Below are 25398 nucleotides of genomic sequence, written 5' to 3' on the forward strand. Positions count from 1 at the left end.
AAAATTTATAAAAGTTTGGGTTAGGTTGCTATTAACGATTTATGCTACATAAATAATCCTACCTTTTAATGATTCACTAATTATTGGGCCACAGTGAAATTTATTTGAATATAGTATATATGGGTTAATATTTAATGAGATGGCACTGAACTCACTCATATAACTGTCAACCATACTAATCTACTGTTTATGAAACAGGTAACTTGACAAAGGCAGCAACAAGGTTTTATTACACTAAACAAATTGGACAAAATACATACAACGGACCAACACAGTCCCTTAATTTGTAGCATTATTCATTGTACTACTGTTGCTGTTTAACAGTCTTTGAAAGGCCTCTTATGGTTTCCCACTAATTGCAACTAAATGCAAAGGTGGGGGGAAAAATGACCACTTAATACAGTTGTAAATAATAAGTAGAAGTTGGTTGAAGAACACTTAGCAATGATATTATGGATTATTATCTGAAAACACTATAACACCCAGGCTAAGTATGTAGCAGAAAATAAAGAACTGAAAAAATAGCTGGATAATTTGATGCTGCAGATCACTGATATGTAAACAATACACAAACTAAAGTGGTAGTATTTTTGGCACCAATGTTTAAGAAGTGTTCCAAGTCTAAAGGGCCAAAGGTTACCAAGTGCAGCTTAAATGCTGCTCCAGTCCTTTCTCCCACATAAGACTGCTTAGCATTGAACAAGAATTGACTTTTGGGAATGTGATCCTTTGACCACATTCTATCAAAGAAGGAGGTTGCAAAACTCAAGTAATTTCTTTGAGTAATATATAGTTTATCTCCATTTTTAGAGAGTGACTCTTACTATAAAGAAATGGTTTGGCTTCTTTTTTTTTTTGAGATGGAGTTTCACTCTTGTTGCCCAGGCTGGAGTGCAGTGGTGCAATCTCAGCTCACCTCAACCTCTGCCTCCCAGGTTCAAGTGATTCTCCTGATTCAGCCTCCTGGGTAGCTGGGATTACAGGCATGTGCCACCATGCCTGGCTAATTTTGTATTTTTAGTAGAGACAGGGTTTCTCCATGTTGGTCAGGCTGGTCTCGAACTCCTGACCTCAGGAGATCCACCTGCCTCGGCCTCCCAAAGTGCTGGGATGACAAGTGTGAGCCACTGTGTCCAGCCTTGGTTTGCTTTCTTTTAGCCTATTATTTAACAAACTTATTTTAACCATAGAATCATTTCGAGGAACATTTATTATACACTGATAGTACTGTGTGTAAGATGCTCTGTAAATTCTTGGGTTAGATACCTTTGACAGTTGTAATCATTCTTATAGCATGGCAAGAAACTACTATACTTTTGAATGAACTTAGGTCTAAGAGAACTGGGTTCCTCAATAATGGTCTTCTTTTAAAAATCTTGCATACTGGGATTCCCTATGAAAATGAGACCAAAAATAACTTATTCATAGTTATTACTTTATGAAATCTCAATAATAAATTCTAGGTGTGAAATGCTGAGATTGCAAATGAGTCAGTATTTATTTCCACAACTAGTATGAGCCCCAGCATTTGACAGATGAGGCTAGTCTTACACCAGCACTGACTGGTGGCCAGAGCTGCCAGAAGCACTCTTGTGAGGGGTGCAGTCATGGAGGCTCTGCGGCAGACAGCTCCCAGGCAGACTGCTAACGGCAGCCGCAGGTGTAGAAGGAATCTGTGCCACACATTTGCCACGCCTGAACAATGAGGTTTCTCTAATTATTAGATTTTTAAAATTCCATAGACAAAAAAAACCAGACTACTTAAAAAGAAGACCAAAGGATAAGAAGCAGAGTAATCAATGCATGTACCTGAGAAATTCCTGGTAGCCAGCATAGTTGTCAAGATGGCACCCTGTCAAAAAAATTAGAACACAAAAGTCAATGTTGCCTATGCAAACCCCGGACCTAACAAATATACAGTCTTTGATAACAAATCTTTTCCTGGCCCTACTTTCAGTTAGGGTATTTTTGATTGTTTATTTTTGTTTTTTGTTTCCTGAGAGTCAAAGGCCTTTGTCTTTCATGATGCTGGGACCGCCCTCATGTGCGGGCCAGATTCTCATTATCAAATTGCACAGCTGTTTTCCAGTGAAGAAAGGACCCACAGCATGTGTTGCCAGAATGATTCTAGCTTTTCATCATAGTTTTGATTCTGGTGTATATTCCATTTTCCCAAGACCCAAAAAAAGAATAATGAGAGTATTGAGGTCCACATAATTGAAAGTCTTTGCTAGAAGTTATTTTCCTCACATAGTATTTCACTTCTCAGGCTGCCAAATCTACTTCCCCACAAAAATGTAAAATTGCTTACCTTTAGTTTTCTTCTAGCATTAAATTTCTTCAAGCAGTCTACAGTTTCCTGTCTGTGCATCATGGAAGCAACAGTAGAACGTTGCTAGAAGAAGAGGAAAAAAAGTGACTTAATTGAGAATATGTAAAACATGCTAAATATAATATCCTTGACTTCATCAAATCTTTATTAATGGTGCTGCACCCTGCATGATCAGCTTCTAAGCATTCAATTGTCAAACTTACCTAAAAAAAAAATTTCAGTTTTGCCAAGATTACTTGTGACCGAGATGCAACATTGATGTACAGAAAGTACAGAAATCAATATTAATAATTTCTCAAATTGTCTTTATTTCAATGTATTCATCACATTTGATTGGATTACCTTTCACTTAGTGCCATATTTGTTATCTTAGCAACTGACAAATTAGGAAATTTACTGAAGTCTCCAGATCCTCCTCAAATTTCACACTATTTTTCTTAATATTTTAAAAATACATTCAGACTACTATGACCATTCTTTTATGCCACTAAAACTCTACTCTCAGCTACCAAACTTCATACTTGTTTCTAAAGTTGCCTAATGACAAATAATTGAACTTTGTTAAATCTTTTCTTCTGGGACACATTTAATTTTTGTGTTATTTTTTTAACCTCATTCATGAGTATTGTCAATAATTGATATGGAGAATACTCATTCCTTTGTTACTGCAAGCAATGTTTATTTAGCAATCTCTGCAGTTCAGAATTTGCTATTGAAAACTGCATTTTTACCATCATAAAATTCATTTTCTTAAACACCTTGAGTCAAAAATTCATTCATTCTGAGTATCCTCTTTCTTTGCAAAATTATTTTAAATCCATAAACAATATATTAAAGGAGAGCTTATTTTTTCATTTTAGCTCTTGAAGTTTTGGAGAATTTTACTTACACAGATCCATGGGTGTTTGAGTGCCTCTGAAGCTGTGATACGTTTGGCAGGGTTGATAGTAAGCATTTTATTGATGAGGTCTTTGGCTTCCGGTGTCACCGTGTCCCATTCCGGTGATGGAAACTTCAAAATTATAAATTTATAAAAAGTTTTAAAAATAGACACACAAACAGGGCAGCGTCAACTACATGAATCATTCCCTCAAGTAGTGAATTTCTTCATAAATTTCTTTTATATATGTTAAATCGTATTTAAAATAAATAAAACCTTTCACTTAGTGCCATATTTGTTACCTTAGCAATTGACACATTAGGAAATTTACTGAAATCTCCAGATCCTCCTCAAATTTGACACTATTTTTCTTAATATTTTAAAAATACATTTGGACTACTATGACCATTCTTTTATGCCACTAAAACTCTACTCTCAGCTACCAAACTTGATACTTGTTTCTAAATAGATCTAAATAAAACCATTTCGATCTATTCTCCCCCTCTATGCAGAAAACTACATATATTAGAGTATCTGATAAAGGACCGACATATGTACAAGCTGCTTGTCACATACAGTAAATACATTTTTAAAATTCAAAAGAAAAGAATTTAAGAATCTTCTGTTCTCAAAGTATCTCTGCTTTGATCTGAAAATGAAATTTTATACAATCTTTCTCAAAACTGTTTGCAAAACTTAATAAAAGCAAAGAGGTTGCCACGTGTAGCAATGTCATTATGATATTATGCCGAAGTTCAAAATGAGGCATTATATACTTTCACAATTCATAAGCAGTAATAGCAGAGGTAATAAAACAGCTTCAATTCCTGTGCCAAAACTGACCCATTAATCATGGCTACTTGGAGTGCTGTAGTGAGAAGTATCTGAGACCTAAGAAGCTTCAGCAAGGTTTCATTTTAACCAACCAAGAAGTTTAATCTGCCCAATTAGAAATTTCACCAAAGTGTATGAAAGTAATCAAATCTGATAACTTCCCATTATTTCTTTTTTTTACATTAAAACTATATTAAAAAAGCTACTTCTCCTTTTCCTTTCTTTATGTTATTTTTTTGTACTGATGATTATTAAACTTACTTTTACATTATTAGCATATTTAGTAGAAATACCGTCCTTCAATGGTTAAGGGAAATTTACATCACATTAGTTGCAAAATGATGGAATATTAGGTTATTTTCCAATTCATGAATTTGTATAGACAATCTTGAAAAACAAAGCCATTGTCACTGTGTCATGGAATTAAATCAGTTTACTTTTAGTAGTTTTAAAATGGGGAACTTGTGACTCATTGGCAAAATAAAACATGAGAAAAATGATATTGACTCTAATACCTGTACTTTTTGCTGGTTTAACAATGGTCATTTTTTAAATTCCTGAAGCTTATCTTTGGCAGTTGTAAAAGCTTTCCAGCTATAAGGAGCTACTAAAGAAACACGCAAGGCTGTTTCTTAATGTTGTACAGGTCTCCCGATAGCAAATGAGGGGTAGGTTCAGCCTGAAGAAAGGCAAACCTTTTCCTGAGTTTTCTAATTCTCATGAAAGCACTCCTCCAGGTTTACCAAGCAGTGCATTTGCAGGGCTGTGTCTGCCCAGAGAGGGGCTGGTTCTAGTCAGTAAAGATGGTCAATGTGCTAGCCGTTGCCATGTAAATAATGATTTGTTCCAATTACTAGTCTGGGAATAACGGAATGCTTAGAAATTCAAAGAATACACATTTTAAATTCTTGCTAACTGACACACACATCTATCTAAATACAAAATTTTATCAGAAATGGATTGAAGAGTTCATGAGACATGATAGAGTACAGACATTTTATATTTTCTCTTCTCACTTTCACATTGTACTTTCAACTTGTGCACAAAAGGTGAACCCAGTATTGCTACTCTGTATTTACTCTACTTAATAACACATGGAAAGCATGCCCAGACCCTGCACATGGATTTCCAAAGGGCTGTATGAGGGGAAATCAGAGGAAGTGGTAAATCATATTTACAAGAATATGCATCAAAGGAGAGCAAGTGATATCATAAACACAAAATTAAGCCATAAAGAAAAGTAGATAAAGCCTTCTGGCTTCCTCTTCAGATTCTGAACTTAATTCATGAATGTGTATATATATATATATACACACACACACACATATATATACACAAACACATATATATACACACATACAATATATATTTTCTACTTGCAGATATTCTAATTACAAGCTAAATATATTAGAATCGTGACTTTCAAATTTTTCAAAAAAGCTTGCATAGTAGCCCATTACATAAACAGTACAAAAACAAAAAAACAAAACCCAGAAACTGGTATAGTGGGATAATGTTCTATTTGATATAGGATCACTATAAAATACTGTTGGTATATATTTGAAAATTATGTGACAGATATTTGAGAATATAATTCAACTACATAGGCAATCATTTCTATAGCAGAAATATTTTAATTTTCATGTTTTCAAAATGCACTAAGATCCAAATATTTTGAGAGTCCTTCTTCAGAGACTTCACATTGCTTTTCTTTCACTGTTAGGAGATAGTGAGCTAAAAGGAAATATAAAGTGAATACATATGCTGTATTTCTTTTTCTCTTTCTGTAAGAGAGAGGAAAATAATAAGAGAAAATGGTAAAAATTGTTAAAAGAATAATGCAAAGATCTGACACTTGGTCAAGAAGCAAAAACAAATCTTCATTTAAAGTGATATAAATAGTTATTACATACATCATAAGCTCCAGCCTTGATCTGCTGATAGAGTCTGTGTTGGTCTTCATCCCAGAAGGGTGGATACCCCACCAGTAGAATATAGAGAATGACACCTGGAGATTACAATGTTAACATAATTTTAAGTCAAATAGACAATAATAAATTAAATGTGGCTGATTCACAATGATATTAAGCCACAATCTTTAAAATAGAGAAAACAGGATTGTAGGAAAACTTCAGAGAGACGTGTTATGCTCTATTCTACAGCAGTCGGGACTCTGACACTGTGTCAGTCAATACATGCACCAAAGAATTCTAAAGAGGCATGGCAGGGCAGTTCTAAAGATGAAACATACCTGTCATTTAGGGCGACATTCTTAGGCCTCCCTGAACTCTTGTCTATATAGGGTCTCCCTGAATTCTTATCTACATAGAGACTATGATTTTAGTCACTGTTAGGTTGAAGTTTAAAAACCAAGCATGTTATTTATTTCCTCATAGTTGTTTTCATGGTAATTGGGACATTTTGTTGAGCAATGGTTTCCTGGTTATAAATTCACCTTCTAAACAGCCAGAATCCCTGCAAGTGTGGATACCACATAGAGACAAAACCCTTTTCTTTTCAGTAATCTTAGTCTTCAAAAATTTCAAGTTCTCAGTCAAACAACTAAGCCAACAATACTACAGAATATACATTATGGGAGAGGAAAAAGGAAAATAAGGGCAAAATGGCACAGAAAATTCAAAGTAATAAACAGTTGGCTGTAATATAATTTGCTATATTTTTCACAAACTGGTTATTATTTGCAAGTTAATCAACATCTAATTTAACTTTTAAAATTAAAAAAAGTTCCGTGTTCAGTTTTTAAATTTTTAAATCATATCTGCTGTCTAAATGTCTGAGGTCATTTTTTTACAATGGTTTTCTCTGTCATCAAATGTTTCTCCTGCCACTTTTCAAATATTTTGTTACCCTACTTAAGGCCTTTGGTTTCTTTCCTAGCTCGTTATTCCGGAGGAAGGCAGTCATTCCTCTGACCTCTTCTGTTTGCTTTTCTCTTGCTATGTTTCCTTAACCCTGGGAAACCTGAGAAAGAAGAGTAAGACAGGTGATACTTCGCCAGGTGTATTCTGAGACTTACTTTTTTTCCCTTATCCAAGGTGGTCTCTTGATCTCTGTACCAAGGAGACCTAACCCTGATCCTGTCCACCAGTCTGGACATCTTTATATAATAGACACTGTTGCACTGAAATATTTTTTAAGCAATGGTTTAATTATCGTATAATTTTACAGCCTGCTTCAGGAAGATACAGTTCATAAGCAGATTTTTCAAGTTATGTGAATCAATACAAGGATAAAAAATTTTTAACAACATTCTTAAGGTAAAAAAAAGACTATGAAGAAAATCACAGTATACTGGTACCTCACCTTCAGGACATAAAAATAACTTTTCCATGCGTTTAATGAAAATGATGATAGTAATGATGATCATGAGTGTCTGTGTTTGTGTTCTCAGGATGCAAGTAGAAAAAAAGCTGTGCCTGAGTACTTGTAACCAAGAAAATTTGCTTTGCAACAGTGGTAGTTTCCATTGAATATGAACATTTTCCTAATACACATCTGGAGTTGGACTGTTATAAAATTATAAAAGTCTCATAACTGAGACATTTAGCATTCACAACACAGGCTGTTTGTCTTATGAATTATCTCTGCAGTTGACCGTTGCTGTGGTGTTTCTCTGGGAAGAGGAAGCTCACAGTGGCTCATTCCTTAAGAAAAGCAGCCAATACGTACATAGATGCACACAAATTAGTTATTTGATGGAGGATTGTCTACAAAAACATGTACTTTAAATAAAAAAATAGCATAAATGTGAAGATTAAAAAAAAACACTTTCAGACCCAAAGACTTATATAAAAATAATAATTAAAAAAAACTATTATGGTACTATTGACTAGCTTGATGTGCAATTGTCAATGCCTATTTAAATAAACACCGTTTGTAAGTTTACTTCGACTTCATTATTAGACAAGCATCTAAGACCCTTCTGACTTATGCTCTTTTGTAGTTCTATTTTCTGAATGTATAGAACAAGTATGAGACTCATGGCATAAGGATAATGTAATATTAATACATTTTATTACAGATAACATTGAGAGTTATGTGTGCTTTGATGCATTATCTCATTTAATCCTTATACAATGCTATGAGGTAGATATTGTTATTATCTGCATTATATTACAGATGAAGAAACAGGCTGAGAGGTTTAGTAACTGTTTCTTTCTTTCTTTTTTTTTTTTTTTTTGAGATGGAGTTTCACTCTTGTTACCCAGGCTGGAGTGTAATGGCGTGATCTCGGCTCACTGCAACCTCCGCCTCCTGGGTTCAGGCAATTCTCCTGCCTCAGCCTCCTAAGTAGCTGAGATTACAGGCATGCGTCACCACACCCAGCTAATTTTTTTTTTTTTTTTTTTTTTTTGTATTTTTAGTAGAGACGGGGTTTCACCATGTTGACCAGGATGGTCTCGATTTCTTGACCTCGTGATCCACCCACCTCGGCCTCCCAAAGTGCTGGGATTACAGGCTTGAGCCACTGCGCCCAGCCAGTAACTGTTTCAACCACAAAGCAGGACAGACATAATGATGCTCTAAACATTCCCTGCAGCCACTTTTTTCTTTATCTATGAACTTTATTAGGAATGGTAACTTAAAATTTAAAACTTTGTGTTGTCTAACTGAGAGATCTTGACTTACTAGCAAAGATGTCCATTTGGTCCTGTCTTAAACATTCATTGCAGCTACTTTTTCCTTTAGCTAGGTTCTCTAAACAGTTTTTTTAAAAGTGTTGTTCCAGGCAGCATGACCTCTGCGACCAAATCCAGCAACCAGAACTTCATCATTTTCCTCAATACAATTCAAGCAACCATCATTGGGTACAAAGGCTGTGATTTTCTTGCCATTCTTGGTCAGCTGGACCCTGACACACTTCCTAATGGCAGAATTTGGCTGCTTGGCTTCAACTCCTACTTTTTCTAGCACGATTCCTTTTGCATGAGAAGCACCTCCAAAAAGGTTGGCCTTCAGGGCTGTGCCCAGATGGGCTTTCTTGTACTGTTTATCATGCCACTTCTGGTCTCATCAGTGGCTATGGAGCTTCCTAGCAATATGAAGTCCATGACAGTTGCCCATCCTGCCAGCATCACAGGCCTGAGCCTTCATTATTTATGTATATATCTGTGCTTGGGAGATGCTAGAGATGTCCAGTTAGTAAGAGTTTTGAGAAGCATTGATTATAATTAGGTAGAAAGACTGCATCATCAATAATATTCAAAACTGATTTTAATAAAAATTAATGTCAAAAAAGTTGTTAAACCTATAATCATGTTAAGGCTCTTCTTAGAAAAGGAGATATGAAGAAGGACTGCTAGATGACTCTGAGTACATGGTGGGAAGTTAATGGAAAAATCTAAGACAGTTACTGAGTGTTCTCAGTAAACAAAGGGGTACATTATATGCTTACAAGCAAAATGCATGTGGAATTTGGAAATATACAATTAATTACATGAGTGATAAGTATGGCTCTCTCTTACCTTATTGTAATATCATTAATGGAAAATCATCATACATTTCCAATAGAGAAAGTGCTCAACTAACACTCTGTGACCTAAATAGTCAACAACGGGTAGAACAAATAGCCAGAAGATCAATGCCAGCAAGATAGGAAGGCATGTTGCAGAGGATGGAAACTATCTATGCCATGTACTAGGAGTGGCAAACTGACAGGCCTTCTGGCAGCGGGCAGAGATAAAGACCTGCACCTGTACTGTATGTGGGGTTGGGTGGTTACCAGGAGCACAGCTGTGTTCATGTGTCTGACAGATACAACTAGTATTTAAGAATGACAGCATTGTATCACCTGTTCATTATTATTTTAGAGACGCTAGAAACAGATATTTTTTACAGAAATTACCTGCTAATAAATTATAAAGTTAAATAAATAATGTCAACACTCCTAAGAATAAAATGTCCACATATCTGGCTAAGGCCGCAGACCACCTGCAATGGACTGAATGTTTGTACGGCTCTCAAAATTCATATGTTGACATCCAAATCACAATGAGATAGTATTTGGAGATGGGGCCTTTGAGAGATAATTAGTTCATGAGAATGGGTCCCCCAAGAACAGGAATAGCACCTTTTAGAAAGAAGGCAGTTAGCTAGCTAGCACTCTCACAACCAGGTGAGGATACAACAAGAAGTTGGCATTCTATAACCCTGAAAAGGGACCTCACCAAAACCTGACCTGACCATGGTGGTACTCTGATCACAGACTTAGAGCTTCCAGAACCACAAGAGAGAAATGTAGTTGTTTATAATCCACACAGTCTATGCGACTTTGTTACAGCAGCCTGAACTAAGACTTCATCTGTTTGCAACCTCTGCCGTATCCTGTAATAATCCTAAAAACTGCTCTCCTAAAGGAATTTGCAATTAGCTAGGGTAGTGTTGCTTAGCATTGGTGTTGCATCAGCATCACCTGGAGAGCTTGTTAAAATGCGAATTCCTGAGCCTCCTCTCATTGAATCTTTTTTTTTAAACTACTGTAAAAAAAATACCTAACATTAAATTGAAACACATGACATCGAACTGTACATAAAAAAGGCCCCATGCAGTGGCTCACACTTGCAATCCCAGCACTTTGGGAGGCCAAAGTGGACAGACTGCTTGAGCTCAGGAGTTTGCGACCAGCCTGGGCAACATGGCAAAACCCTGTTTCTACAAAAAGTAGAAAATTAGCCGGTGTGATGGTGTGCACCTGCAGTTCTTGCTACAGGGGAGACTAAGGTAGGAGGATAACTTGAGCCTGGGAGGCAGAGGTTGCAGTGAGCCAAGATAGTGCCACTGCACTCCAGCTTGGGCAACAGAGCCAGACCCTGTCTCAATAAATAAATATATAAATAGTACATAAAATAGATCGTTTTTTAAAGGCAGGGTCTCACTCTTTTTCACCCAGGCTGGAATGTAGTGGCAGGGTCATGGCTCACTGAAGCCTCACCTTCCCTGGCTCAAGTGATCTTCGGCTCCTCAGTCTCTCAAGCAGAGTAGCTAGGACTACAGTTGTGTGCTACCTAGGACTACAGGTGTGTGCTACCATGCCAGGCTAATGTTTTTTCTGTTTTTTTAGAGGTAGGATCACACTTTTATGTTGCCTAAACTGGTCTAGAACTCCTGGGCTCAAGTGATTCTCCCACCTTGGCCTCCCAAAGTGCTGAGATTACAGGTGTCAGCCACCACATACAGCCAGAGGTACAATTTTTAAGTGAATAGTTTGGTAGTACTCAGTATATTTAAGACTGTCATGAAACAGATCTTCAGTCTTTTTTCATTTTTCAACACTAACTCCATATACAACCAAACACTAACTTTTCCTCTCTCCTCAGTTCTTGGTAATCGCCTTTCTACTTTCCACTTCTGCAAATGTTACTGTTTTAATATTTCATATGAGTAGAATCATATCATATTTGTGCTTTTGTAACTGACTTATTTTGCTTAGCATAATGTCCTTGGGGTTCATCCATGTTGCAGCATGTGACAGAATTTTCTTCTTTTTTAAGGTTGTATAATACACAATTATATGCATAAACCACATTTTGTTTAAGCTATCTATCTGTCAGTGGACATTTGGGTTGCTCCCACCTCTTGGTTGCTATGAATAGTGCTGCTGTGAACACGGTGTACAAATACTTCTTCAAAGTGCTGCTTTCAGTTTTTTTCAGATATATAACTAGAAGTGGGATTGCTGGATCCTGTGACCCCAGAGAATCTGATGCAATGGCCCTGAGGTAGATCTCAGGAGGCTGTACTTTAGGTCACTCTGAACCATGTGGTTTATGGTTCACAGTTTGAAAAATACCAAGTTGGGGAAACCAGACATAGTAAATGTAGAGAAATTTAAGACAGTGTATAAGTTCAGAGTAAGAGAATGTTGGTAAAGACTATGATTGGGAGTAAGGCTACATGAACTGAAGACTGTTGGAGATGTAGGTAATAACGGAAGAGGGCAGAAAGCCTTCTAATTTGGAGCCTATCTGTGATTGGCCAAGTATAAGGTAATCCCAAGACTGGTTATAGCAACAGAATGTCCAGTAGGCTTGGGATTTCAAAATTATTAAAGTACCTGATAATGACTTATCCCAGCTGAATATGAAAATGCAAAACCCCAGAAAACATATCATTGATGAACCTAAATTCACCACGTAAGAAAAGAAGAAAAATATTCCATAAAATTCCCAAAGTTTGTTCAAAGTCAAGGTATATTCCGTGACAGTCACTAATTTATTATCACTCATAACTGTTGAGAGTGATATCTAAGTAAGGTAGAAAAGTAGCAAGACAACACACATGTACATAGGGTGGAGAGAAACCTGTATTTATAGGCTAGTATTTATTTATTTATTTTTAGGCCAAATTGTAGAAGAAACTCTGTTAGAAATTAGTGATCCAGCGACATCTACAAACATTTCCTCATTTCATTAGGAAATTACAGAAGCAGTTATACATACAATTAAGTCATAAAAATCAATTTACTGCTGTTAATGGCAGAACACAAAGCTAAGTTCTTGCTTCATTAATGCTTATTATTTGCTTTTCAGTAATTGGCTAGTTGCTTCCAAAGAGAGAGTACAGGTCAGACCATACTCTGTGTGAGCTCACAAAAGCAAGGTAATGTTGGTATTTGAGATTTCCTGTATGCAGATAATTGCATGATTCTAATGAAAATAGTGTACAGCCTTGTTTTAATCATTATACCAACCCCATGCTTCACTCTGCTCTGCTGTAATGAGGGTTCAGAGCTTGATTCACACAGAAGGCTAGCTGCCATTCTGCTAAATGGCTTGTTATGAGTTTCTTTTGTTTTCTGAGTAGTGTCACTTTTTACCACTCAACTCAGTGTCTACTCTTAAAAATTAGTCACTATTTAATTGGCAAGAGAGAGTGCAAATGAATGGCTGAAAAACAGTTTCCCTCAGGATAAGCCACAATCTAAAAGCAACTGAATACTGTGTCCATTACTGTGGTGGTTATTATAATTGCAACGAGGAGGGGTACATAATCTTACAAATAAAGTGAATTAATGTTACTTTCATGTCACATGAGTAAGTTGATATATAATAAAATGGTAAAACAATTCCAAATCCCGCAACAATGACCAAGAATATATTCCGAAGAATATAACCAAGGAATATATTATAATGTTCCTAGTGGGAGCAATTTCCCCCAAATATGTAATACTATAACATTTAAAACATTTTCATAGCTGTGTGATCCTAAGTGCATTTCTAGACAAAGGCTTCACACAGTCTCTAAAGAAATGGAAATTGGTGGCACATACATGCTCCAGTGGGGGCATGGCTCATTTCAAAGGAATTTGGCTGTTTGCATAGTGTCATGTGAAGAAAGGATAGAATACAACAAGGTGAAAGGTGGCAAAATTAGGGTTAAAAAATCTGTGAGATGACTTATGGCTATACATTTCCAAAGAGTCATTCTTGATATCTGTGTGTGTGTGTGTGTGTGTGTGTGTGTGTGTGTACACACATGTGCATATGTATGAATATAGTATCTAATATTTGCTTAACAGCTAAAAAAAGTTATATAATTCAGAAAGCAAAGATGGAAAGTACTCTCTACCTATCCTTCTTCTCTTTTCCAGCCAAGAAAGTTAGAGCATCTACCTTATAAGTTCTCTCACATTTCACAGATATGAAATCTCACTATTATAAGATATTCCATTATTTTAAAAGGTTAGATATATGAACTATATTACAGAAATATACTCAGACAAGCCAGAAACCAAGTGAACTCAAATTTACCAAAGTAAGATTAAAATTGAACATGGTGTGTTTTGTGAGTCTAAGACAGTGAATCCAAACGCTGATACCATAGGTTATTAAAAATGTAGTTGACTGTGTTTACCACAAATTCACTAAAGCAGAGGACCCATGCAGGATCTGAGCATTTTGATAGAAAGGCATATGTTGTTTTATTGTGCTTTTTTTTTTTTAACTGTACTTTGCAGATATTGCATTTTTTTTTTTACAAACTGAAGGTTTATGGTAACCCTGGCTTGAGGAAGTCTGTGGTGTCGTTTTCCCAACAACTTGGAATCAATTCATGTCTCTGTGTCACATTTTGGTGAGTATTGCAAATATTTCATGAAAGGAAGAGTTAATTGATGTGGCAAACTTCATTGTTGTCTTATTTTCAGAAAAAATCACAGCTACCCCAACCTTCAGCAACCACTATCCTGATAAGTCAACAGACATCAACACTGAGGCAAGACTTGTCACCAGCAAAAATAATGCAACTTGCTGAAGGCTCAGATGATGATGGTATTTTAGCTATGATTTTAGCAACATAGCTTTTTTTGTTTTTTTTTTTTCCTTTCTGTATAGCTGGGTCATCTAGGTTGCCAAGGCTGGTCTCAAACTCTTGGGCTCAAGGGAATCCTCCTGCCTTGGCCTCCCAAAATGCAAGGATTACAGGCATGAGTTGCCATGCTTGGCTATTTTAAAGTATTTTTTAGGTAAGGTATGTGCATTTTAGACATAATGCTATTGTATATTTAATAGACTATACTATAGTGTAAACATAACTTCTGTATATACTGGGAAACTAAACAATTTGTGTGACTCACTTTATTTTGATATTTGTTCTATCGTGAGACCAGAAATTAAACTTAAAATATCTCTGAGGTGGCTGGGCGCGGTGGCTCACGCCTATAATTCTAGCACTTTGGGAAGCTGAGACAGGTGGATCACAAGGTCAAGAGATCAAGACCATCCTGGTCAACCTGGTGAAACCTCGTCTCTACTAAAAATACAAAAACTAGCTGGGCATGGTGGCACACACCTGTAGCCCCAGCTACTTGGGAGGCTGAAGGAAGAGAATTGCTTGAACCCAGTAGGCGGAGGTTGTGGTGAGCTGAGATTGTGCCATTGCACTCCAGCCTGGGTAACAAGAGTGAAACCCCATCTCAAAAAAAAAAAAAAAAATCTCTGAGGTATGCCTGTATATGTTTCATCATTGATTTTCCTGCACAGCCAGAGAAGAGTGCCTAGTATGAACTATTAGCTTTTTGGGTTTCTTTTTAATGGATCTGATATTCTTCAACACCAATAAAACTTATACATTATAAAAAAAGGTTTCAAAATTTTTAAAAATTCTTAATATTTTTTTGATTGTCAAATCATGATTGAATACATTTATGCGGTCTAATATGATGTTTTGATATGTACAGATTTATGATGTGGCATGATTAAATAGAGATAACTCACATATCTGTCACCTACTTGTCTATCTTTTTTTATGGTGACACATTTGAAACATGAAGAAATGTTTTTGATATGAGAACAAATGGATAATTTATTTAAATTCTTTGCTAGAGTGAAATGTTATTCAGAAGCTGTGAAATCTGTTCATAATAACACCTTTTGCAGAATAAAACAAGATAAAATAATTTAGAAGTTAAGAAAGAAAGCAGAGAGAGGGAGAAAGAGAATTTGGTATTCAGGTCATCAGATGAGGGCATTCTGCAAATAATCACACCAATAATACTTAGTTATATAATACATTTTGTTTTTTAAGTCTACTATAATGCTATATATCAGTTATCTAGAAACTTCATTTATAAAGAAAGACTTTATATAATAACAGCAATGATAACTATCACTTATTGTATTTAAAAAATCCTCTCTGCAGTCCCATGAGGCAAGAACTTTGATGATCTCCATTTCTAAGAGGGAACTGAGCCACAGGGATTAAGTCATATAGCAAGTGAACTGAGAAGCTAAGTGTGTTCTCTCTCTCTCTCTCTTTTTTTTTTTTTTGAGATGGAGTCTTGCTCTGTCATCCAGGCTGAAGTGCAGTGGCGTGATCTCTGCTCACTGTAATGCCACCTCACAGGTTCAAGCAATTATTCTGCCTCAGCCTCCCAAGTAACTGAGACTACAGGTGTGTGCCACCATGCCCGGCTACTTTTTATATTTTTAGTAGAGACAGGGTTTTACCACATTGGCCAGGATTGTCTCAAACTCTTGACCTCGTGATCCGCCTGCCCTGGCCTCCCAAAAGTGCTGGGATTACAGGTGTGAGCCACTGTGCCTGGCCTAAGTACGTTCTCTTAACCATTATACATACTGGTTACCTATGAAGTAGATGGGAGGAATGAAGAAAAAACGAGTTGAAAATAGGAAGGAAATTAGGAAAACAAGGAGAGAGAAAGACAAAGGCAGAAGAGGCTGGAAAAGGCCTTTTGATGAAGTTGGCAAAGAAAGAGTATGAAATTTCCCTTATGCTAAGTCCTGCTTCCCCTAGTAACTGATTATTGCATGCCATACTACCCCTTTGGTGTTCAAGGTCTAAGTGTAGCATTTTAGCTATAATCCCCCATCTTTACAAAAATATAGCTCTATCATATTTTTAAAATCTTTCAAAACATATGATTGTATCTTCACAAAACCTATCTGTATCTGCCCGAGTCTCAGGCCACTCTGTTGCTTTTAAAATTCATCAGCAGAAACAGATTTATGTATGCTGGGAGCTGATTTATTGCAAGGAAAATATCATAGTTATCTGCCATTAACATTTAGATTTGAACAAAGATATTTTGTGACAACGCTCTAATTCAAAGGCATTTTCGAGCTCATGCCTTAGAGTTCATGCTTAGAAGATTCTCTCAGGTAGGCAGGAGGAAGATAGAGCTTGGGGCATTCCTAAGACCTTATCCATTAATTAAGTAGCAACTGTCAAATGTCTTCCTCTAAAGTGCACTGCATTTGACCCACCTACAATTCAATGAGGATTATATATTCCTATTTTACAGGTAAAGAAACCAACTCAGATATATTAAGACTGGATTAGTAGGTACAAAGTAAAGACTTGACCCCAGGAGTCGAGACTATATATATAATCCCCTATTTCACTACTGCCTTCCCAGGCATAGAGGTAACTCTGAAAGCCCAAGATCCAATCAGTTTATGATCAAACATCAAGTCGTTGCCAAACAGGTTAAGCTGACAAGAAATATAGTGAGGAATAATCTATCACTATAAAGTAGTCATGATGAATTTATTAACTTTTTAAACTAAAACCAAGTCTAAACGTTGTTTTCAGAATCAAGTAAATTTTTAAATCAACTTTTTCCAGGCTTGCTGACAAATGCATTGACAATTGCCAAAGGCATTAAATCTGTCTGCAGCACACTAAAGTCTAATTATGATAGCTGGGTAAATACCTACTTGTAGAGTGGTAGCAATGACATAGTGTCAAGGATTCAGGTGATTAGTTTGTATTGATAATCTTAGTAGGGTAATACCGCAGCATCCTTTCAATCTTTCCTGTATTCAAAGTATATGTTGAAACATAAAAATTCCATTATAAAAACTGTGGGTGGAAATCCTCCACATTATATGTCTTTGGGCCTGCACAGGATGCTTTTTTGATTTGAGGTGGCTGATAGAGGCCTAAATAAGACTTTTGTCTCCATAGGATGGTCAATTTCATTATTTTCTGACATTTATTAGCTTACTATTAATCTCTGTCAAGTGTCTTGGGCAAACATAATATTGATTGGAAGAACTGGTTAGATACATTGAGAAAATAGCAGTATAAATGCATAACTGCTAGGAGCAATGCTCCACACTCCTGTTACCAAAGTGTTCCAGGAAACAGCAGCATTAGCCTCACCTGAGAATTTGTTAAAAAGGTAAATGTTTCTACCCTAGACATACTGAATCAGAAACATAGCATTAAACACCTCTCCACATGATCTTATTGCAAACTGAGGTTTGAGAACTTCTACTCTAAGTTGATCGCTAGAGAGTATCATCTTCCATTTTAAAAGATATTACAGGTTAAGTATCCCTCATCCAAAATGCTAAGGACCAGAAATGTTTCAGATTTTGTAGTATTTATACATACATAAATCGAAGACAAGACCCAGGTCTAAACATGAAATTCATTTATGTTTTATACACACCTAAACACATAACCTGAAGGTAATTCTATAAAATATTTTAAATAATTTTATGCATGAGACAAAGTTTTGACCATGTCTGACTGCAACCCATCACATGAGGTCAGGTGCAGCCTTTTCCACATGTGGCAATCACGTTGGCACTCAAAAAGTTTTGGATTTTGGAAGGATTTTAAATTTCAGATTTTTTGATTAGGGATTGTCAAATTATATTTTAAATTATAAAAATTGTGGTTGTTACAGACAATATTTGTGCCCCTTGCAAAATGCATGTGTTAAAATCCTAACTCCTAATATGATGGAAGGAAGGAAAATGAGGCCTTTGGTAGGATGGAGGCCTCATGAATGGGATTAATGCTCTTATAAAAGAGATTGTGGGAGCCCTCTCACCCCTTCTGCCATGTGAAGGCACAAAGAGAAGACAGCTCTACAAAACTAAAAGCAGGATCTAACCAGACACTGAATCTGCTGGTACCTTGATTTTGAAGTTCCCAGCCTTCACAACTGTGAGAAGTAAATTTTTGTGGCTGGGTGTGCTGGCTCACCCAGCACTTTGAGAGGCTGAGGCAGGTGAATCACTTGAGGCAGGAGTTTAAGATCAGTCTGGCCATCATGGTAAAACCCTGTCTCTACTAAAAACATAAAAATTAGCCAGGCATGGTGGTGCTCACCTGTAATCCCAGCTACTTGAGGCAAGAGAGTCATTTAAACCCAGGTTGCGGTGAGCCAAGATGTGCCACTGCACTACAGCCTGGGAGAAAGAGCAAGACTCCATCTCTAAATACATAAATAAATAAATAAATAAATAAAATATTTTTGTTATTTAACCCACTTGGCCTATGACAGATTGTTATAACAGACTAAATGGACTAAGACACTAGTATATCACAAAATTTGCTTCAAAATATAATTGCTTACCACATGCCCACATATCCACTGGTTTTCCATAAGGATCTTTACGTAAAACTTCTGGAGAAAGATATCCAGGTGTGCCAGCAAAACCTATGGAAAAGAGGTATTAATGAGTCACAGTTGATTTGACAAAACAATATGAAATGAAAAACAAAGAAAGAAAATTTTGGGGGGGCTTCTTTATCTGATGTTTTTCAAGATACAGCAAGGTTCTCAGAGCACTAAATAGTGTAGACTTTCTCTTTATAGAAATATCAACATTAGTTTGTCCTGTCCTGTAGCTCATTTGAAAAAAATACATCTTTTTTCCAGATATGAAGGCCAATCTACTGTGCTGTAAAGTCACTGTGTACTCTTAGGACCACTTTTGCTTAGCAATTCTTATTGTCCTTTATGTATACGAGAGTTAAAACTACACCTGAAAAGAAATATAGAGAACTCACCAGGAGAAGAGATAAGTCCAAAATATATCAAAGAGTTCCATCTGTACTAATAAATAATCAGTATGTACTTGTAATTGGCAACTAAAGAGAAGATGCAGAAATATTCAGATAAATCACTATTGAACAAGTATCAACTAGACATTTAACTTAAGTAGGAGATGTCATGAGAAAAACTAGATGGCGAAAGAAAACAGTTTGTCAGTGCTTCTGTCCTCTCCACTCTCACTGTCCTTCTCTAACTCTAGAGTTGACAGGCTCTGAAACTCCAATCAGAAGCTGACTACTAAAGTCCAGATTAAATCCAATGTCCTCAGTTTACACTTTCAGATCCTCTATCATCTGGTTTCCCTTCATTCATCCAACACGAATTCATTCTCCTTCTGAGCCCTTGACCTGACTAATCCTTTTAAGGTCTTTTAAAAATGGACTTCTCATTGTCATCCTTGATACTACTTTTTCTGTTCCTTGAATCCTCAATATTTTTTCTCTACCTGTTTTCTAACAGAGAATGGCTCTAAGTTATTTCCATCTTAGAACTCTCCTTAGCTACCTACAGTTCTCAGTGATCCCTTCTCACCCTGAATTTCAACCATTCTTTTCTATACAATCTGTACTCTGCTGTCTAAATCAATAAACCCTTAATAATGTATGATTTCAATAACTTAGAATATATGGCCAGAAATAGGAAATGTTAACAATATTTCTCCTAAGCTTCCCTAAGATAAGGAAGTGAGTAAGAAATGAAAAGATCATTTAAAATGTAAATTATTACAAACCTCTTCTGGAGACTAAAATTCTAAGAGAACACCATTATGCTCATTCTTACTTAGTTACAACCAGTGGGGTCCTTATTCCAAGAATAGTGAAGCATGTATCTAAATGCATAGACATTAGGAAACAATGTACAGTACAATGTGACCTCATAAATATAGACATGGTGGGGGGGGGCGGGTAAAACAGATAAGGCCTTCTTTGTGAGAAATTAAATTTGTAGAATATAGGATTATCATAATACATTCCATTCAAAGAAAAAGTAATGAGAGCTTGCCTTTTTAAGGAATAGCATATGTTTCTTACTTTGAAAAATCAATAGGAACATAAAAATAGATAACACAAAGAGAAAAGAGAATTACTGATGGTTAGAAATGTATCCATTGTCACTTAATGGCATAAAAAGAACCTTAATATCTTAAAAAAGAGACATAACAGCAACCAAGCAAAGTAATTCTTCCATGAACCAAGATCTTGGTAGTTATCCTTTTTTTTTCTAGCAGCAACAAAAAGGCTAGAAAGGTATTGCAAATAATATGTCCAGTTCCATAAGAGAAACAGAATATATCTGAATATTTCTTTTTGGTAAACTTTCTAGCCATCTTATCAAGTGTAGGGACAGGGTGTTTACTTCTACCATTTTTGCCCAGTATTCCCACAGACCAGGCTAGAAAGTGAAAAGTAAATATGGGAAAGAACAAACATGTTTAGACTTGAAAAATAATTTTTTGGCTGGGCATGGTGGCTCGTGCCTGTAATCCCAGTACTTTGGGAGGCTGAGGTGGCGGATTACCTGAGGTCAGGAGTTGGAGACAAGCCTGGCCAACATGGTGAAACCCCGTATCTACTAAAAATAAGAAAAATATTAGCTGGGCATGGTGGTGGGCACCTGTAATCCCAGCTTCTCAGGAGGCTGAGGCAGGAGAATTGCTTTAACCCAGGAGATGTAGGTTACAATGAGCCAATATGGTGCTGCTGCACTTCTGCCTGGGTGACAGAGTGAGACTCAATCTCAAAAAAAAAAAAAAAAAAAAAAAGGTAATTTAAAAAAAAGAAAACACATTAAACATCTTCCATAATGCTTTGTATTATCTATTATGTTGTTTTGTATATATATTTTTCTCTTATTTGTAATAGATCTTGTATATTTATTAAAATAAAATGATACAAATGCCTGAAGCTCTGGTATTTCACATAATGAAGAAAGAGTCCTGCTCTTTATAAAAATTAAAATAACAAATCTTTTTCTCCCTAAACACTGATATTACATTTTAAAAGATAAAATTAGTCAAAATATATGGGACTATAATGGCAGAAAATAATGAATAAACACCAAAACAGGTCATTCATTATTAAAACATGCCTTTACTTCTAATATTTAAAATATATCTGGCAGTTCATCTGAAAGAAATGTAGAACACCACATGCCTCATTTTCCCTCAGGTTACCATGAAGATTTGCTTGAACTTGAGAAAAGAAACAGAGAAAAGAAGTATATTCAGTTGGGCGTGGTGGCTCACGCCTGTAATCCCAGCACTTTGGGAGGCCGAGGCAGGTGGATCACGAGGTCAAGAGATCGAGACCATCCTGGTCAACATGGTGAAACCCCGTCTCTACTAAAAATACAAAAAATTAGCTGGGCATGGTGGTGCGTGCCTGTAATCCCAGCTACTCAGGAGGCTGAGGCAGGAGAATTGCCTGAACCCAGGAAGCAGAGGTTGCAGTGAGACGAGATTGCGCCATTGCACTCCAGCCTGGGTAACAAGAGCGAAACTCTGTCTCAAAAAAAAAAAAAAAAAGAAGTATATTCTCTGAAGTTTAGATACTATGTTTTTCTATACTTCTAAAATACTGAATTTCCTTAGAACTGAGGATGTTGCTTCTTTTAAAAGTTATTACTCTAATAGGTACCTTAACAATAACTTAATTGTTGATAGCACCATACTTATGAAGTGGAAATTTCGTTGATGAGCTGTCATTGCTTCTTTGGGATGAGCTTGTTTTTAGATATCAGTAACAATTTGAAAATCGCTGGCCTTTTATTCGAATGCTATTGCTTTTACTGACCTGATATTCAGTCTTCTACTCACTGATTCACTAAACAACTTTCACTGAATATGCAAAGAACTATGTCATTGTTTCATACCAAGACAGTTTTGAAAACTTACTGAACATCTTTTATAGCTCACCCAGGTTCCTATAGACTATGTCACTCAATCTTATAACAGTCCTGTGAAGAAGTGTTTATTATCCCATTTACAAAGAGGATAGTGATCTCACAGAGTTAAAGTGACTTGCTCAAAAATCATACAGCTGTTAAGAATCAGAGCCAAGATATAAATTCATATATTCTGATTCAAACAGTAGAATTTTCCCACTACATCTAGCCCTGTTCTCAAACCATATGTGACTTAGCAGAGGAGATAAACCATTAAGCTCAAAAACAGAAGAGATTTAAGGAGCTTGACTCCAACATTATTGTAATCACCAAACATAGTTGCTGAAGTTAATTTGAGCCTCAGACCTCATAACAAAGGCTTCTGTCTTACTCCTGACATCCAGTCACCACCTTATACTAATTTTTGGCAATTATATCCTTGGGCCTAAGTCCCCATTTTTGTATCTTACCTCATACCCCAAGTCTTTCATGAAGTGGGGGTCCTGCTTTGCTCTACACAGGACTTGAGTCCTATCTTTGAACCCAGTGTCTGGGACTTTCATGTTTTCTAAATGGATTCTCTTAGAGTTCATATTTCCTGTCTGCTCTGTGTGTTACTTGGAACTTGCTTCTTGCTTCTATATCCTCCCTAGTCAAAGCTATCATCATGCATGATTTGAACAATTGTCTTAGCCTAACTGGGTCCTTGCTTTCAGATTAACTATCCTTAAGTCATCCTTTTTATTTTTTTATTTTTTAATTTTGAGACAGAGTCTCATTCTGTCACCCAGGTTGGAGTGCAGTGGCATGATCTTGGCTCACTACACCTCTGCCTCCCAGAATCAAGTGATTCTCCTGTCTTAGCCTCCCAAGTAGCTGGAATTACAGGTACCACCACTATGCTCAGCTAATTTTTTGTATTTTTCGTAGAGATGGAGTTTCATCATGTTGGCCAGACTGTCTCAAACCCCTGACCTGATGATTTGCCCTGCTTGGCCTCCCAAAGTGCTAGGATTACAGGCATGAGCCACTGCTCCTGGCCCATCTTCTATACTTCTACTGAAATCATTAAATAACACACACCCAGTTATGTCCCTCTCTTCTAAAAATGTTTCACCAGATCCCAAAACCTCTAAGGTGAAATCCAAACCCTTGAAAAAACCGTAAAATCCTTTCCTGCCTCATCAAGTACTACTCACCCCAGTATACTTTAGCTATATCAAACTTCTTGTTTCATTGAAATAGAAAAAATAGTTTCATGCCTCTGAGTCTTTTCATGTGTAGATCCCTCTGTCTGGAATGCCTCAATCTCCTTGCATGATTGTGAACAAAATCCCATTTATGCCCTAGGCAACCATAGTTGTAAAGGCAATTAATTATTGAACCTCTCTCCAGAGGCAGGTCTTTGTACTTCTTCCTGTCTTGTGTTTCCACAGCATCTCACACATTCCTATGTTAAGATACTCCCACCCTGAATGGTAAATAGTTATTGATACAAAAGCCTCAGATCATCGAGGGTCAGGAATTCCTATTTAATATACGTATCTCCAGTATTTGCTTTGCCCATCTCTGTGACAACCTCACTACTTCTGGTTCAACCCCTAACTCCTGTTACAATATATTCTTTCTGTGTTAACTATACTCTTTTCCAGGATACAGAAATCATCTGAATCTCTAATTTACAGACCTAATCTGGTCCTACCTTCTTTCAGTTTGCAGTTAATGGGAAAAAGATTATTAAAATGTTAAAATAGTATAAACCAAATGACAAGTTTGGAAGTATTAAGTTCTTTTGGGATTGGAAGGTAAAAAAACAATGTAAAAGGTAACATTAAACATAGAAGGGACTTCAAACAAGAATAACTGTCAGGTACTACTGAAAAAGTACAGGCAGCAGAAACTGGGGTCCCACATTAGGTTGCCAGGAAGGCTTGGCGCACATTCACTCCCAGTAACAGCTGGGGCAGCTAAGAGAGATGTGGTGAATCCTGGAAGCCATATGTACATCTTGGGAGATGTGTAAGTTGGGGATCCACAGAAGCATTTGCATATAAAACAAAAGAAATCGCATGGTTTTAGTCCTCTTTCTACTTCTTCTTGTTGCTCAGAGGAAAAGAAATCAGAAGTGAAGGATATTTAAAAAATTAACCTCAACACACTTGAAGTCAGAAGAGAAGTAAGACAGGCTTGGGGAAAGGCTGTATTTTAGAACTCTACATGAGAAGTGGATTGGATATTGGGAAATGGCAGAGAGATGTATCAGAAAATTAATCGGTAAAATAATTTATTCAGGCTGAATATTAAAACAAATATAAGTTTGGTTAGAAATACTGTAAGTTAATTTAGAGTTGATTTCTTCCTTAATTGTAAAGAAGCAGAAATTTCATCATATAAAAATTTCCAAATTGTCAGAATTTTTGAGAGGAAAGTGGCATGTTGAAGAAATATAAAATAACTAAGTTGAAATACACACATACATATATGCTTCATAATTTTTAAACAATCTTTAATTCATAAATCGTAAATTATCATATGTGAAATATCCTATCCTGTGTTTCTTGAGCATCTAGTACTTACATAGCAGTTTTTGGCCTCATATGAGGTTGTATGTAAACAATCAACTTTCAAATAAATAAAGTACTCTCTGAATGTTGTAATCCTCTAATTAATTCTTACTACATAATCCACTTTCTCACTCATCCTTTGAGAAAAAAAGTATATGTCTTGTTGTTCTCCTATTATTTTCCCTTAAATTATTTCTAGATTATATACTCTTTCATGTCAATAAAATTAAGTGCTCATAAAAGTAAAATATCTTAAAATTAGGCAAATCATTGTTAGGATAAACACTTCCATTTTATTTTGGCTAGGAAGCGGGATTAGGAGCCAGAAGTGGGAAGCCAGAAGACTACAGGTAGCATGAAGCAGAGACTGTACTCACCAAACCACGCCTGCTGGTCGCCTTGAACTTCTATGGCTAAGCCAAAGTCTGCCAATTTCACAGCTGCTCCCTTGGATTTGCTAGCTAAAAGCAAATTCTCAGGCTTTATTTAGAAAGAAAAAAAAAAAGAGACTGAAGTGAGAACCTATTTTAAGAGACTATTCAAAACTAACATTTTACAGGATTAGGGGGAA

At 36.3% G+C, this 25398-nt stretch overlaps 1 protein-coding gene across 24 annotated transcripts in view; it reads right to left on the reverse strand.

Moving 5' to 3' along the window:
- Positions 1 to 25398, reverse strand: part of CAMK2D (calcium/calmodulin dependent protein kinase II delta) — a 309946-nt gene that overhangs the window by 55152 nt on the left and 229396 nt on the right. For all 24 annotated transcript variants that reach the window (XM_074396636.1, XM_074396634.1, XM_074396635.1 and 21 more), the window contains exons 7-12: positions 25205 to 25307; positions 18898 to 18981; positions 5960 to 6054; positions 3222 to 3344; positions 2312 to 2395; positions 1810 to 1852 (exon numbers count right to left, since the gene is read on the reverse strand). In XM_074396636.1, coding sequence (XP_074252737.1) covers positions 1810 to 1852; positions 2312 to 2395; positions 3222 to 3344; positions 5960 to 6054; positions 18898 to 18981; positions 25205 to 25307 — 532 coding nt within the window. The remainder of the gene's footprint in view (positions 1 to 1809; positions 1853 to 2311; positions 2396 to 3221; positions 3345 to 5959; positions 6055 to 18897; positions 18982 to 25204; positions 25308 to 25398) is intronic.

Source organism: Saimiri boliviensis, chromosome 3 (assembly GCF_048565385.1).
Source record: "Saimiri boliviensis isolate mSaiBol1 chromosome 3, mSaiBol1.pri, whole genome shotgun sequence".
Lineage (NCBI taxonomy): Eukaryota > Metazoa > Chordata > Mammalia > Primates > Cebidae > Saimiri > Saimiri boliviensis.